The sequence below is a fragment of the Sycon ciliatum genome, chromosome 1 (assembly GCF_964019385.1).
Source record: "Sycon ciliatum chromosome 1, ocSycCili1.1, whole genome shotgun sequence".
Taxonomy (NCBI): Eukaryota; Metazoa; Porifera; class Calcarea; order Leucosolenida; family Sycettidae; genus Sycon; species Sycon ciliatum.
The window spans coordinates 27,425,921-27,442,887 of record NC_088643.1 but is presented as its reverse complement, the minus strand read 5'-3'; the positions used below and the strand labels follow the sequence as shown (position 1 = coordinate 27,442,887).

The 16,967-nt window shown below is 45.2% G+C and overlaps 1 protein-coding gene across 1 annotated transcript in view; it reads right to left on the bottom strand.

Moving 5' to 3' along the window:
- The window catches only part of LOC135821252 (uncharacterized), a 23,654-nt gene extending 7,995 nt beyond the window's left edge, over nucleotides 1-15,659 (bottom strand). The window contains exons 1-4 of the mRNA XM_065334316.1: nucleotides 15,291-15,659; nucleotides 12,002-12,084; nucleotides 10,675-10,843; nucleotides 1-36 (exon numbers count right to left, since the gene is read on the bottom strand). The exon at nucleotides 1-36 is cut by the window's left edge and continues 54 nt beyond it. Of these exons, the coding sequence (XP_065190388.1) occupies nucleotides 1-36; nucleotides 10,675-10,843; nucleotides 12,002-12,084; nucleotides 15,291-15,593 (591 nt within the window). The 5' untranslated portion in view covers nucleotides 15,594-15,659. The remainder of the gene's footprint in view (nucleotides 37-10,674; nucleotides 10,844-12,001; nucleotides 12,085-15,290) is intronic.
- Between the last annotated feature and the right edge of the window lie 1,308 nt (nucleotides 15,660-16,967).

The window sequence follows — 16,967 nt, the reverse complement described above, 5'->3', positions numbered from 1 at the left end:
CAGGCTGTCAGCTGAGTGAACATCACCTTTCACCACCTGGAAACAGAACAGCAACAGGCAAACACACAAATATTGACCACTGTGAATGCTTCATTAAGCCCCCCCCCCCCCCCCAATCATCAAGGGTCATCACCAGTGTTGGTCAGCGCCAAGTGGAACCATTCAAACTGCATGAGTGATACTGCTTTCCGGTACAACAACATGTCGATGACACAACTAGCACAATACTTCTTCACAGCACCTCTTAAAACACCTATCGGCCAAAATGAAATAAAAAAATCAGCCATTGTATCGAGAGAAAGAGAGAGAGAGAAATGATTGGAAGAACATTTCAATAGCTACACGCCACACGCGGTGCAATTCACGAAGAAATAACATGTACTAGGTTTGCAAGAAATGCTTTTTCTTGTTGAAATCGTATACAACTTGTGAAAAAGGAAGTGCACAAAGCAGCAAACTGTCATCAACTGGGGTACTTTTAAAAGAATAACATCCCAAAACACAGGAATCATTCCCAAAACACAGGAATCATTCCCAAAACACAGGAATCATCCCCAAAACACAGGAATCATCCCCAAAACACAGGGATCATCCCCAAAACACAGGGATCATTCCCAAAACACAGGGATCATTCCCAAAACACAGGGATCATTCCCAAAACACAGGGATCATTCCCAAAACACAGGGATCATTCCCAAAACACAGGGATTATTCCCAAAACACAGGGATCATTCCCAAAACACAGGGATCATCCCCAAAACACAGGGATCATTCCCAAAACACAGGGATCATCCCCAAAACACAGGGATCATTCCCAAAACACAGGGATCATCCCCAAAACACAGGGATCATTCCCAAAACACAGGGATCATTCCCAAAACACAGGGATCATTCCCAAAACACAGGGATCATTCCCAAAACACAGGGATCATCCCCAAAACACAGGAATCATTCCCAAAACACAGGGATCATTCCCAAAACACAGGGATCATTCCCAAAACACAGGGATCATTCCCAAAACACAGGGATCATTCCCAAAACACAGGGATCATTCCCAAAACACAGGGATCATTCCCAAAACACAGGGATCATTCCCAAAACACAGGGATCATTCCAAAACACAGGGATCATTCCCAAAACACAGGGATCATTCCCAAAACACAGGGATCATTCCCAAAACACAGGGATCATCCCCAAAACACAGGGATCATTCCCAAAACACAGGGATCATTCCCAAAACACAGGGATCATCCCCAAAACACAGGGATCATCCCCAAAACACAGGGATCATCCCCAAAACACAGGGATCATTCCCAAAACACAGGGATCATCCCCAAAACACAGGGATCATTCCCAAAACACAGGGATCATTCCCAAAACACAGGGATCATCCCCAAAACACAGGGATCATTCCCAAAACACAGGGATCATCCCCAAAACACAGGGATCATTCCCAAAATACAGGGATCATCCCCAAAACACAGGGATCATCCCCAAAACACAGGGATCATTCCCAAAACACAGGGATCATTCCCAAAACACAGGGATCATTCCCAAAACACAGGGATCATTCCAAAACACAGGGATCATCCCCAAAACACAGGGATCATTCCCAAAACACAGGGATCATTCCCAAAACACAGGGATCATCCCCAAAACACAGGGATCATTCCCAAAACACAGGGATCATTCCCAAAACACAGGGATCATTCCCAAAACACAGGGATCATTCCCAAAACACAGGGATCATTCCCAAAACACAGGGGTCATTCCCAAAACACAGGGATCATTCCCAAAACACTGGGATCATTCCCAAAACACAGGGATCATTCCCAAAACACAGGCATCATCCCCAAAACACAGGGATCATCCCCAAAACACAGGGATCATTCCCAAAACACAGGGATCATCCCCAAAACACAGGGATCATTCCCAAAACACAGGGATCATTCCCAAAACACAGGGATCATTCCCAAAGCACAGGGATCATTCCCAAAACACAGGGATCATTCCCAAAACACAGGGATCATCCCCAAAACACAGGGATCACCCCCAAAACACAGGGATCATTCCCAAAACACAGGGATCATTCCCAAAACACAGGGATCATTCCCAAAACACAGGGATCATTCCCAAAACACAGGGATCATTCCCAAAACACAGGGATCATCCCCAAAACACAGGGATCATTCCCAAAACACAGGGAACATCCCCAAAACACAGGGATCATTCCCAAAACACAGGGATCATTCCCAAAACACAGGGATCATTCCCAAAACACAGGGATCATTCCCAAAACACAGGGATCATCCCCAAAACACAGGGATCATTCCCAAAACACAGGGATCATCCCCAAAACACAGGGATCATTCCCAAAACACAGGGATCATTCCCAAAACACAGGGATCATCCCCAAAACACAGGGATCATTCCCAAAACACAGGGATCATTCCCAAAACACAGGGATCATCCCCAAAACACAGGGATCATTCCCAAAACACAGGGATCATTCCCAAAACACAGGGATCATCCCCAAAACACAGGGATCATTCCCAAAACACAGGGATCATCCCCAAAACACAGGGATCATCCCCAAAACACAGGGATCATTCCCAAAACACAGGGATCATTCCCAAAACACAGGGATCATCCCCAAAACACAGGGATCATTCCCAAAACACAGGGATCATCCCCAAAACACAGGGATCGTTCCCAAAACACAGGGATCATTCCCAAAACACAGGGATCATTCCCAAAACACAGGGATCATTCCCAAAACACAGGGATCATTCCCAAAACACAGGGATCATTCCCAAAACACAGGGATCATCCCCAAAACACAGGCATCATTCCCAAAACACAGGGATCATTCCCAAAACACAGGGATCATTCCCAAAACACAGGGATCATCCCCAAAACACAGGGATCATTCCCAAAACACAGGGATCATTCCCAAAACACAGGGATCATTCCCAAAACACAGGGATCATTCACAGGGATCATTCCCAAAACACAGGGATCATTCCCAAAACACAGGGATCATTCCCAAAACACAGGGATCATTCCCAAAACACAGGGATCATTCCCAAAACACAGGGATCATTCCCAAAACACAGGGATCATCCCCAAAACACAGGGATCATTCCCAAAACACAGGGATCATTCCCAAAACACAGGGATCATTCCCAAAACACAGGGATCATCCCCAAAACACAGGGATCATTCCCAAAACACAGGGATCATTCCCAAAACACAGGGATCATTCCCAAAACACAGGGATCATCCCCAAAACACAGGGATCATTCCCAAAACACAGGGATCATCCCCAAAACACAGGGATCATTCCCAAAACACAGGGATCATCCCCAAAACACAGGGATCATTCCCAAAACACAGGGATCATTCCCAAAACACAGGGATCATCCCCAAAACACAGGGATCATTCCCAAAACACAGGGATCATTCCCAAAACACAGGGATCATCTCCAAAACACAGGGATCATTCCCAAAACACAGGGATCATTCCCAAAACACAGGGATCATTCCCAAAACACAGGGATCATTCCCAAAACACAGGGATCATCCCCAAAACACAGGGATCATTCCCAAAACACAGGGATCATTCCCAAAACACAGGGATCATCCCCAAAACACAGGGATCATTCCCAAAACACAGGGATCATCCCCAAAACACAGGGATCATTCCCAAAACACAGGGATCATTCCCAAAACACAAGGATCATTCCCAAAACACAGGGATCATTCCCAAAACACAGGGATCATTCCCAAAACACAGGGATCATTCCCAAAACACAGGGATCATCCCCAAAACACAGGGATCATCCCCAAAACACAGGGATCATCCCCAAAACACAGGGATCATTCCCAAAACACAGGCATTCCCAAAACACAGGGATCATTCCCAAAACACAGGGATCATTCCCAAAACACAGGGATCATCCCCAAAACACAGGGATCATTCCCAAAACACAGGGATCATTCCCAAACCACAGAGATCATTCCCAAAACACAGGGATCATTCCCAAAACACAGGGATCATCCCTAAAACACAGGGATCATTCCCAAAACACAGGGATCATCCCCAAAACACAGGGATCATTCCCAAAACACAGGGATCATTCCCAAAACACAGGGATCATCCCCAAAACACAGGGATCATTCCCAAAACACAGGGATCATTCCCAAAACACAGGGATCATCCCCAAAACACAGGGATCATTCCCAAAACACAGGGATCATTCCCAAAACACAGGGATCATTCCCAAAACACAGGGATCATTCCCAAAACACAGGGATCATTCCCAAAACACAGGGATCATCCCCAAAACACAGGGATCATTCCCAAAACACAGGGATCATTCCCAAAACACAGGGATCATTCACAGGGATCATTCCCAAAACACAGGGATCATTCCCAAAACACAGGGATCATTCCCAAAACACAGGGATCATTCCCAAAACACAGGGATCATTCCCAAAACACAGGGATCATTCCCAAAACACAGGGATCATCCCCAAAACACAGGGATCATTCCCAAAACACAGGGATCATTCCCAAAACACAGGGATCATTCCCAAAACACAGGGATCATTCCCAAAACACAGGGATCATCCCCAAAACACAGGGATCATTCCCAAAACACAGGGATCATTCCCAAAACACAGGGATCATTCCCAAAACACAGGGATCATCCCCAAAACACAGGGATCATTCCCAAAACACAGGGATCATCCCCAAAACACAGGGATCATTCCCAAAACACAGGGATCATCCCCAAAACACAGGGATCATTCCCAAAACACAGGGATCATTCCCAAAACACAGGGATCATCCCCAAAACACAGGGATCATTCCCAAAACACAGGGATCATTCCCAAAACACAGGGATCATCTCCAAAACACAGGGATCATTCCCAAAACACAGGGATCATTCCCAAAACACAGGGATCATTCCCAAAACACAGGGATCATTCCCAAAACACAGGGATCATTCCCAAAACACAGGGATCATCCCCAAAACACAGGGATCATTCCCAAAACACAGGGATCATTCCCAAAACACAGGGATCATCCCCAAAACACAGGGATCATTCCCAAAACACAGGGATCATCCCCAAAACACAGGGATCATTCCCAAAACACAGGGATCATTCCCAAAACACAAGGATCATTCCCAAAACACAGGGATCATTCCCAAAACACAGGGATCATTCCCAAAACACAGGGATCATTCCCAAAACACAGGGATCATCCCCAAAACACAGGGATCATCCCCAAAACACAGGGATCATCCCCAAAACACAGGGATCATTCCCAAAACACAGGCATTCCCAAAACACAGGGATCATTCCCAAAACACAGGGATCATTCCCAAAACACAGGGATCATTCCCAAAACACAGGGATCATTCCCAAAACACAGGGATCATTCCCAAAACACAGGGATCATCCCCAAAACACAGGGATCATTCCCAAAACACAGGGATCATTCCCAAACCACAGAGATCATTCTCAAAACACAGGGATCATTCCCAAAACACAGGGATCATCCCTAAAACACAGGGATCATCCCTAAAACACAGGGATCATTCCCAAAACACAGGGATCATCCCCAAAACACAGGGATCATCCCCAAAACACAGGGATCATTCCCAAAACACAGGGATCATTCCCAAAACACAGGGATCATTCCCAAAACACAGGGATCATCCCCAAAACACAGGGATCATTCCCAAAACACAGGGATCATTCCCAAAACACAAGGATCATTCCCAAAACACAGGGATCATTCCCAAAACACAGGGATCATTCCCAAAACACAGGGATCATTCCCAAAACACAGGGATCATCCCCAAAACACAGGGATCATCCCCAAAACACAGGGATCATCCCCAAAACACAGGGATCATTCCCAAAACACAGGGATCATTCCCAAAACACAGGGATCATTCCCAAAACACAGGGATCATTCCCAAAACACAGGGATCATTCCCAAAACACAGGGATCATTCCCAAAACACAGGGATCATTCCCAAAACACAGGGATCATCCCCAAAACACAGGGATCATTCCCAAAACACAGGGATCATTCCCAAACCACAGAGATCATTCCCAAAACACAGGGATCATTCCCAAAACACAGGGATCATCCCTAAAACACAGGGATCATTCCCAAAACACAGGGATCATCCCCAAAACACAGGGATCATTCCCAAAACACAGGGATCATTCCCAAAACACAGGGATCATCCCCAAAACACAGGGATCATTCCCAAAACACAGGGATCATTCCCAAAACACAGGGATCATCCCCAAAACACAGGGATCATTCCCAAAACACAGGGATCATTCCCAAAACACAGGGATCATTCCCAAAACACAGGGATCATTCCCAAAACACAGGGATCATTCCCAAAACACAGGGATCATCCCCAAAACACAGGGATCATTCCCAAAACACAGGGATCATTCCCAAAACACAGGGATCATCCCCAAAACACAGGGATCATTCCCAAAACACAGGGATCATCCCCAAAACACAGGGATCATTCCCAAAACACAGGGATCATTCCCAAAACACAGGGATCATCCCCAAAACACAGGGATCATTCCCAAAACACAGGGATCATTCCCAAAACACAGGGATCATTCACAGGGATCATTCCCAAAACACAGGGATCATTCCCAAAACACAGGGATCATTCCCAAAACACAGGGATCATTCCCAAAACACAGGGATCATTCCCAAAACACAGGGATCATTCCCAAAACACAGGGATCATCCCCAAAACACAGGGATCATTCCCAAAACACAGGGATCATTCCCAAAACACAGGGATCATTCCCAAAACACAGGGATCATTCCCAAAACACAGGGATCATCCCCAAAACACAGGGATCATTCCCAAAACACAGGGATCATTCCCAAAACACAGGGATCATTCCCAAAACACAGGGATCATCCCCAAAACACAGGGATCATTCCCAAAACACAGGGATCATCCCCAAAACACAGGGATCATTCCCAAAACACAGGGATCATCCCCAAAACACAGGGATCATTCCCAAAACACAGGGATCATTCCCAAAACACAGGGATCATCCCCAAAACACAGGGATCATTCCCAAAACACAGGGATCATTCCCAAAACACAGGGATCATCTCCAAAACACAGGGATCATTCCCAAAACACAGGGATCATTCCCAAAACACAGGGATCATTCCCAAAACACAGGGATCATTCCCAAAACACAGGGATCATTCCCAAAACACAGGGATCATCCCCAAAACACAGGGATCATTCCCAAAACACAGGGATCATTCCCAAAACACAGGGATCATCCCCAAAACACAGGGATCATTCCCAAAACACAGGGATCATCCCCAAAACACAGGGATCATTCCCAAAACACAGGGATCATTCCCAAAACACAAGGATCATTCCCAAAACACAGGGATCATTCCCAAAACACAGGGATCATTCCCAAAACACAGGGATCATTCCCAAAACACAGGGATCATCCCCAAAACACAGGGATCATCCCCAAAACACAGGGATCATCCCCAAAACACAGGGATCATTCCCAAAACACAGGCATTCCCAAAACACAGGGATCATTCCCAAAACACAGGGATCATTCCCAAAACACAGGGATCATTCCCAAAACACAGGGATCATTCCCAAAACACAGGGATCATTCCCAAAACACAGGGATCATCCCCAAAACACAGGGATCATTCCCAAAACACAGGGATCATTCCCAAACCACAGAGATCATTCCCAAAACACAGGGATCATTCCCAAAACACAGGGATCATCCCTAAAACACAGGGATCATTCCCAAAACACAGGGATCATTCCCAAAACACAGGGATCATTCCCAAAACACAGGGATCATCCCCAAAACACAGGGATCATTCCCAAAACACAGGGATCATTCCCAAAACACAGGGATCATCCCCAAAACACAGGGATCATTCCCAAAACACAGGGATCATTCCCAAAACACAGGGATCATTCCCAAAACACAGGGATCATTCCCAAAACACAGGGATCATTCCCAAAACACAGGGATCATTCCCAAAACACAGGGATCATTCCCAAAACACAGGGATCATTCCCAAAACACAGGGATCATTCCCAAAACACAGGGATCATCCCCAAAACACAGGGATCATTCTCAAAACACAGGGATCATTCCCAAAACACAGGGATCATTCCCAAAACACATTCCCAAAACACAGGGATCATTCGACACGGCGCGACATCTTTCAGAATTCCTGATCAGGATCAGATAATCTAGGCCAGCCATGGTCATACTTTGAAGTGAAACTTATCACAATCATCTGGTAGCAGTCGCGGCTTTCCAGCTACTTGGGTACTGCAGAAGTACAAACCGTGCTGTCATAACTCAAATTTCAAGCGTAGCTTGGGGAACATACGGACGTGTGGTCTAGTCTGAACACCTAGTGGCATGAACATATTTGGTGCTGCAATATTCAGAGTTTTCTAGCAGCAAAGAGACTATTACGTGAGTAGGTGCTCAGATTAGGTAGGTGTAGGGGGCTGCAATGGATTAGGTGATGTGTAGGGGCTGCAATGGATTAGGTGATGTGTAGGGGGCTGCAATGGATTAGGTGATGTGTAGGGGGCTGCAATGGATTAGGTGATGTGTAGGGGGCTGCAATGGATTACAGTAAGATCGGGCGCCGAAGAACGCAGGGGCTCGAGCGCAGCCTAGGAAAGTTCTTAAATTTTTGATTCTAGCCAGACCGTTCTTATTCACACGCGCGCGGCGAGTCGAGTGACGTCATGACGTTTGTCATGTACATGTACATGTACATGTAGTGCAATGTAGTACTTCTAAACTAGTGGGTGTCGTAAATGGGAATGACTGTACATGTAGCAGTTACTGTTTACACGTGTACATGACATGTACTCACCTCCCATACATGTACAATGTAGATGTACGTGTAAATTCGCAACTTCATGTAAGTACATGTATGACAACGTACATGTAGTCGTAACTCAGTTAAATACTGCACTCATGTGGAAATTCCAAATTTTAAAAGTGTTCTTAAATCTGATAATTCTAGCTTGGACTGTTCTTAAATTTTGCCGGTTTTCCAGCATGGGTGTTCTTCGGCGAGGTGTTCTTCGGCGCCCGATCTTACTGTAGGTGATGTGTAGGGGGCTGCAATGGATTAGGTGATGTGTAGGGGGCTGCAATGGATTAGGTGATGTGTAGGGGGCTACAATGGATTAGGTGATGTGTAGGGGGCTGCAATGGATTAGGTGATGTGTAGGGGGTTGCAATGAATTAGGTGATGTGTAGGGGGCTGCAATGGATTAGGTGATGTGTAGGGGGTTGCAATGAATTAGGTGAGGTGTAGGGGGCTGCAATGGATTAGGTAATGTGTAGGGGGCTACAATGGATTGGGTGATGTGTAGGGGGCTGCAATGGATTAGGTGATGTGTAGGGGGTTGCAATGAATTAGGTGATGTGTAGGGGGCTACAATGGATTAGGTGATGTGTAGGGGGCTGCAATGGATTAGGTGATGTGTAGGGGGTTGCAATGAATTAGGTGAGGTGTAGGGGGCTGCAATGGATTAGGTGATGTGTAGGGGGCTACAATGGATTAGGTGATGTGTAGGGGGCTGCAATGAATTAGGTGATGTGTAGGGGGCTGCAATGGATTAGGTAATGTGTAGGGGGCTACAATGGATTGGGTGATGTGTAGGGGGCTGCAATGGATTAGGTGATGTGTAGGGGGCTACAATGGATTGGGTGATGTGTAGGGGGATGCAATGGATTAGGTAATGTGTAGGGGGTTGCAATGAATTAGGTGATGTGTAGGGGGCTGCAATGAATTAGGTGATGTGTAGGGGGTTGCAATGAATTAGGTGATGTGTAGGGGGTTGCAATGAATTAGGTGATGTGTAGGGGGCTGCAATGGAATAGGTAATGCGCAGGGGGGCTGTAATGGAGTTTGTGAATCCTTTACAACTTTTGAACATGAAAATTAGGGCTGAAACGATCGTAGATTTTCACGTATCGATTACTCTTTAGCTTAACGATCGAGTAATCGATTATAATCGTTAGCAAATAGTGTCATAATTCTGTGCAAACATTACTCTGTTTCCACAAACTATGCCTTCATAATACCAACAAATCTGCATTAGTGAAAGGGTAGCTCCGAAACATGGCAGTTTTGAAGTCAATTTAACCTCAAAACATGAACCATACCCCTGGCAACTGCATACTCCCAGCGGAAACTGATTCAAACTTCATGAAACGAGGGTTTACAGTACTTTCTGGACACAAATTTAAAAAACGCAAAATAATCGTAATCGGTAATCTAAACGATTGCTCGATCGTTAGAGTTATCAAACGAGTACTCGATTATTCGGTATAATCGTTTCAGCCCTAATGAAAATCAATGTCAATCAAGAATTCTGACGGACTTTATAGTGACAAGCAAATCAATAATTATCCATCATACTCATAGTATAAGCACTGCCTACCCGCATACACAATCACACCAACCAAACACATTCCCCCGCGGGCACATGATATGCACGTAGATACACGCGCACGCGCACACGCACACACACACACACACAAGCACGCACACACACACAAAACGCTTACCCGCAAAATGGCACGTTTTTCCTTTGCATCAATTAGCTTGGATTTCAAGACTGCATTGACAACTTGAGTATAAAAGACTCTGCGCATTGGGAAGTTATCTTTGGCATACTGTATTTCATCTTCTTTGCTCCAGAAATACGGAGTGAGATACTTCGTTGGATTACGTAATCTACCAAAGAACAGAGCACAGGCCGTATTCAGAGTCAGACTTTAGACTAATGATGTCGCTGCACTGTCAAACATAATAGTAAATACTGCACCAACATTCGCATTCCGCCTGTTTTTCACGTCTGTCAAACATCTTGCAGTAGTCATGTACACGCCTACATCTCTGTCTTACAAATACAAGGCATGGCCACCCATACTTTGGCCAGCAATCATAGCAAAGCAAGGGCCCAACAGTGTACGGCTCAGTTTCATCCACACTGCACTCTGTCTCTGTCTTCTGTCTCTGCGTCTCTTATTAGAGACCATTAGCAAACCGTCGGGCGCGACGATTGGGACAAACTGGGAACGAGGCCGGCGCGCGGGAAACTCGAATCGTTCCGAGAGCACGATTGGAGCTGCCGCAACGGGTGATCACGAAACGATTACGATTCCAGTTGCATCACGCATCACCTGCATCATGCGCCTGAATGGTTCCATGCACGGCTTCCTGCCATGCATGCTTTGACGATAGGAAGGAAAAGGTCTGAAGCAAAGATTGACTGTCATCACCAGGAGGGACCTTCCCTAGTTTGACAATGTCTCTGACATTTGCACTGTACCAGCAGGCTTTATTGCTAGATGCTGGCTGTATTCAAATCACTAGGGTACAATAACCAGCATAGGAATGATGCAATTAACTATTTCTTTGTAAAGCTCACAGCTGAGATTCTCTGCTACCTGGAATTGCTGAATTTGATTGAGAATTGACTGATAAGAGTACAGTCATGCATGCACATACATGCATCAAGCAAGACTGAATGATCAATCGCCGAAAGGAAAGAGAACATGATTGTACTCAACTACTCACAAGTTAATATACTGAGTACACCGGAGGATGTACCCAGTGTGCTGACAGTGCTCAACACCGCAGAGGCAGAGCGTAATACAGAACAGAACAACAAGGACAATCAAGGCTTGTTTGCTGCTACTTCAAGTTTCATGCTCTCGCAATCATCAGGCAACTGTTGCCTGCCCTAATTTGTTGTACGGGGTTTTCAAACAAAGCTAGCTTGGTAAAAATCAAGGCTATCAGAGCATGGGCATGGCATTGGGATTGATTCCAGAAAATGTACACCTGTGAAAGGTGCCTGTTATCAGTTTAGTACTGAACTGTACTTACATGAAGAACGCAATCACATAGCCAATCCAGGGTACATTCATCAGAAGAACGGGAAACATACATTGTCGAAGTGTCAAGCGGATCTGGTCAAGGACAGAGAACACATCATGGTAAAGTGGAACTCACAGAAGCATTTTTGCGATACGATGTGACGGCTGTGAAACCAGGAAACCCCTCATCGAACCCCCCTGAGAATCATACACAACCACAACTGGCTAATCACAGATGTTTGAGCTTGACTCAGCTTTCGCGATGCGATGTACAATGTGGGTCTTCCCAACCTCCAGTGCCCAAATTGCGAGTGCTCAACATTGCTACCCAAAGTGGTACGAGGCTTGAAACTACGATCAAATGCCCTATCTGCCAAGATGTATCGGAGATCTACCTATATCCACAAGGTCCACTCTTGTCATCCCTGGTATCCTTGCTGTAAAGACTGCTGACCTATAAGCCGCTACTCACAGCTTCATAAGCAAACGTCGACCGAAAACAGCAGCACCAGTGATTGCCGGGTACTGCTGTGCTACCAGCTGTTTTTGATGGCATTAAATGTGAACTACTTTTACTTCATAGAAAAGAAAAAAGGACCAAGGAACTACAAGTTACGCTATAATGTCCACTAACACCACCAGTTGCTGAACAATCAGCTCATGCGATAACATTGTAACTGGTAGTTCCTTAGTCCTTTTTCTTTTCTATAAATTTATCCTTGGCTCTCCATCCGAGTCCGTACTTTTACTTCAGTACTTCAATGGCCCAAGTTTCCCCATCTACTCCCAGACATAAATCCGGACTAGTTTGGGCAAGTTAATGACGTCGCCATGTTGTCACCAAATTTAGTCCAAACTTCAAGCTGGTATAACTCAGGAACGGCTGCTCTGATCAACCTGGGACCTTCACCATTGGAATCAGTGCATTTTTCGCTACAAGTTGTGAAGTTTTCATTTTAGGGTGAACTTCCCCTTTAATTGGGAACTCATGGGCTGGCACCAGAGAAACATGGATTGGGGCATAGTCACCTTGTATTTGTCAAAACTCTACATCTGTCTAATTCGTTTTCATCACTATCAAATGGTGTCTTCTTGTTTACCAGCTCCGGGGCATCGGAGACTCGAGAGTAAAAAAATAAAATAAAATAAACAAGAGTATGAGACTGATCTCCTTACCATGGGCCAGATGCGTGACACACTACATTAATCTGTCCCCCGTGGATTACGCGATTACCCGGCCGCGGAATTTTTCGCATAATCGAACATGAATCGCATTTTCTTACAACTTCCGTGTTGACGTCGCATAAACCTTGATTTTTTAGAAAAAACAGCGAGGAAAGTCCGCGCAATGACCTTCCCGCCGCATTTTCGGTCGCAGTCTGCACGACAAGAAGTGTGTCTTACCAGCGCTGAGCCATTTCGATCATGTTTTCATTCAGCTACGCTGCTTTTAGCAGGGATAGTCTGCTCTAGCTGATGTCGCTATCTACTAGTACAGTAGTGGCGGTCGACGTCTGGAGAAAGTTGTAGCAGCGATATCTTCTCAGGATCGGAATCGAAAATGAGAAATTTGATCGCTGAAGCCTTTCAGTATTGGCTCTCCAAGCGCGAGCAGTAAGATTGAGGACAGCGATGGCCTGAACCCACCGAGGCAGGTGAAGTTCCGTACCCAGTGATTATTCCTGGCCTTCTCAATCATCATACAATCGCAGGACACGAGTAGATCAGCAAAAAGAAAGTACTTTTTTGAATGGTTAATTTAAAAGAAATTCGAATCCGACATAAGGCCAAAACAAATAATTACCTTGTTTCCGGTCGCCCGACCGGGCCACTTTTTCCCAAATTCTGAAGCTTTTTTTGGTCCCAAATGTATACAAACGGTGACAATGCCATGTGTGCAAGTGCACTCAACGAGTCATAACTCAGTCAAATCTCAACCGAATTCCACAATCGAAACACCTACAAGGTAGCAGAGATTCTCAGCTGTCGGCTCGAAAACCTATGGGGTCGATACGAGCTAGAATAATGGAGCTGGAAGGACTCGAACTGTTTGCTTGATTTCTCAGGATGTACGAAAACAGGAATACACCACATGCTGTACAAGAACAGTGACAGTCAACTTTGACATTGATCCTTGCCATGATATATGTACAATGTACATGTGTAGGTGCTCTTGTCCATCAATACCACAACGATTGAGGAACCAAAAAAAGTATCCAAAAAAAGTTTCATTCCGGCCGACCTAGTCTCCTTTTTGAGGGGTTGCCGACCGGAAACAAGCCTATTTTTGTTTTGGCCTAATAATTAATTTTTAAAAGTTTCAATGGAAATCTAGATGCTGAAGGCCCGCATAATGATTGTATTCCCTGCGTATTGCCGCATAATCCTCGCATAATGGAGTGTTTTAGGCCGTATAATTATTCGCAAATTTGACAAATTTGTCCGCGCAATTCACGGGGGACAGCTGAATAACACCATGCAGCTACCTCCCGCACTGCGTTAAAACTCCACACTTTCCCTGTGGTTCGAAACCAACTTTCGTACGGAACTGAAGTTTATGCACCCAAAATTTCGAGTTCACGTCTGTACTAGAACGAATCAAGCAAAACTGTGTGTATAGGTGTAGGAGATAGTGGGTTATGGTGCATGAGTACAGGGCGTGATCTGTCCCCGGGGAAAATTGCGATTCCGCGGCCGCGTTTTTTTCCGCGTTTTTTGCGATTTTTTAAAAGACCGCGTTTTCCGCGATTTTCCCGCGTTTTTTGAACTTTTTTGTTGCACTACACGTACACACAGTGCACTGTTCGGTCAGCAACGTCTCATCGTGGCGGCTTTTTACTCAAATATGACGAGTGCTTACACCAGAGACTTGTAACTGATTGATTTCACTACATACTCACTGAAAATTGCCGCACATCAATATTATTCACCGCATATTTACCGCATATTTACCGCAAATTCACCGCAAATTATGCCATATTATGCCGCGTTTTTTGCGATTTTTTTCCGCAATTTTTCCCGGGGACAGCGTGATGCAGGCAGTGTGCCACGCACTGATCTATAACCACAGCTGAATACTCTAATACTCTTGTTATAATAATAAATTATTAATTATGGACTTCTGCTAGTCGCTACCACTATTTCGTCCTGCTATAAATTATATAAAGACTGAAGAAACATAATTCATTCTCTCTCTCCCCGGCAACTGGTAAAATCATGTACCGGTAACAAATAGTTGCAACTACCATATCTACATGTATGGTCAGTGCTGATAATAGTATAGTTTCTAGTAAACTTACGCGATGGGTGGCAAGTAAACGTGAGCGACCATTAGTCGATTGCTCATGGTGATGCTTGGTAGAAAATATTCGTCGGATATCATCAACCACAGACAGTGACCCAACTCGTAATATACAAACAAGATCTATCATACTATGAACGGTTGGAGATTCGAATCTCCGTTTCTGAGCAAGAATTCGATGATCTGTGGATTTCAGATCTCGCCTCCATCCTGCCACGCCTTGCTGGCGGACAAATAGACGACAGCTTGGATAGGAGAGCGAAAGAACTGAAGAACGCCTCAACAAGCAACTTGAATACATCGTCGACGCGTCCACAGTCCACTACTTGCAAAGTAAGTTTGCTTCAATTAATTTTCAAATACAAACATGAAAAAATGAAAGATAGGCTGAATCAATCATCAGATCATGTCAGTGAATGCACTTCATTCCTTCACTGTTTCATTTGCGAAAGGCTAAAGGGACAAGCCCAACTATTTTTGCGGATTTTCTGTCATAAAAAATAAACGTCACAGGCTGCTCTTCGTAGGTGTCCGCGTCCCAGCGGTCCGGGCAAGCGACCGCACCTCAGTGGGACACTTGGCCGTGGCTTTTGTACTGCAATCTGTGGGAGAGCCTTTCCAGGGGTAGTACACACCTGGCCTGGGTACCGGGTATGGACGAATCCCTGGTGTTGATCCTTTTTTGTTCCTTTCCTTTTTATTTGTTTTTGCTGAGAAAGAAACGTTGCTGTTTCTGTTCCCGCCAGCGCTTTTGCTCTAGTAAAACATTGCTGGCTGATAAATGGTCATTGCTCGTGATGCCAAAGGTGAAGGGAAGCTGGGTTTCTTGCCATTTGCAACTCCCTGTCTCTGAAAATGTAGCTTGTAGCTCCGAGTATTTTAGTTTTTCGACGTGCCAGACCTATTGGTATGAGCTGCAGAGATGAGGAGCAACGAAGGCGTTGGAATAATGCGTTGGATTGATGCCAATAATGGTGTTTATGGCCGGACAACGCCAGCGGTTTTCACTTGTCAGGAGGACAATCAAGTTGGAGCAGGCAGATGACAGATTATTAATTTTGGCGCATTTTTTTGCAGAGTGGGTGGCTTCAGCCGCTTGCCGAAGAGAATCATCTCAGTACCTCATGGTTACTAGGATCTGACAAATGCCTCTTATTGCTAGTCTGCATTAGAGCATAGCAGAATTGATCATGTCACAAGTACTAGTAGTGTCAAGACTTGATATGCTACGATTGTACTCAGATCATGTGGCAACTTCACGGTAATTCGTCCTGCCACTTCACGCTCTCCCGGAATTCCCTGCAGAAGTCACGTGCCTTTGCAGGGGACGACGTGTTTGCATTGCTAACTGATGCAAGCGGATGGAGTGCAGAGCAGATAAGAAGACATAATCTGGCTATTCAAATAGCTTCGGCTGCTATTAATTGGCTGAACTCCTGGAAACGTGGGCAAGAATCTAAACCAGTCCACGGAAACGATGTGACGCCACACAGGAAGCTAAATGGCAAACCAATCAAGTTCTTTGGTAATGAAACCTTTCACCAACATTGTCCGGTTGCATGCCTAGCGTCAATCAAACAAGACCAATGGATGCCACATGTACCTAAAAGATACGCTGTTGATCAACCACAACTCCAATACCACTGAGCAGCGTCTTCTATACAGATCCAATTAG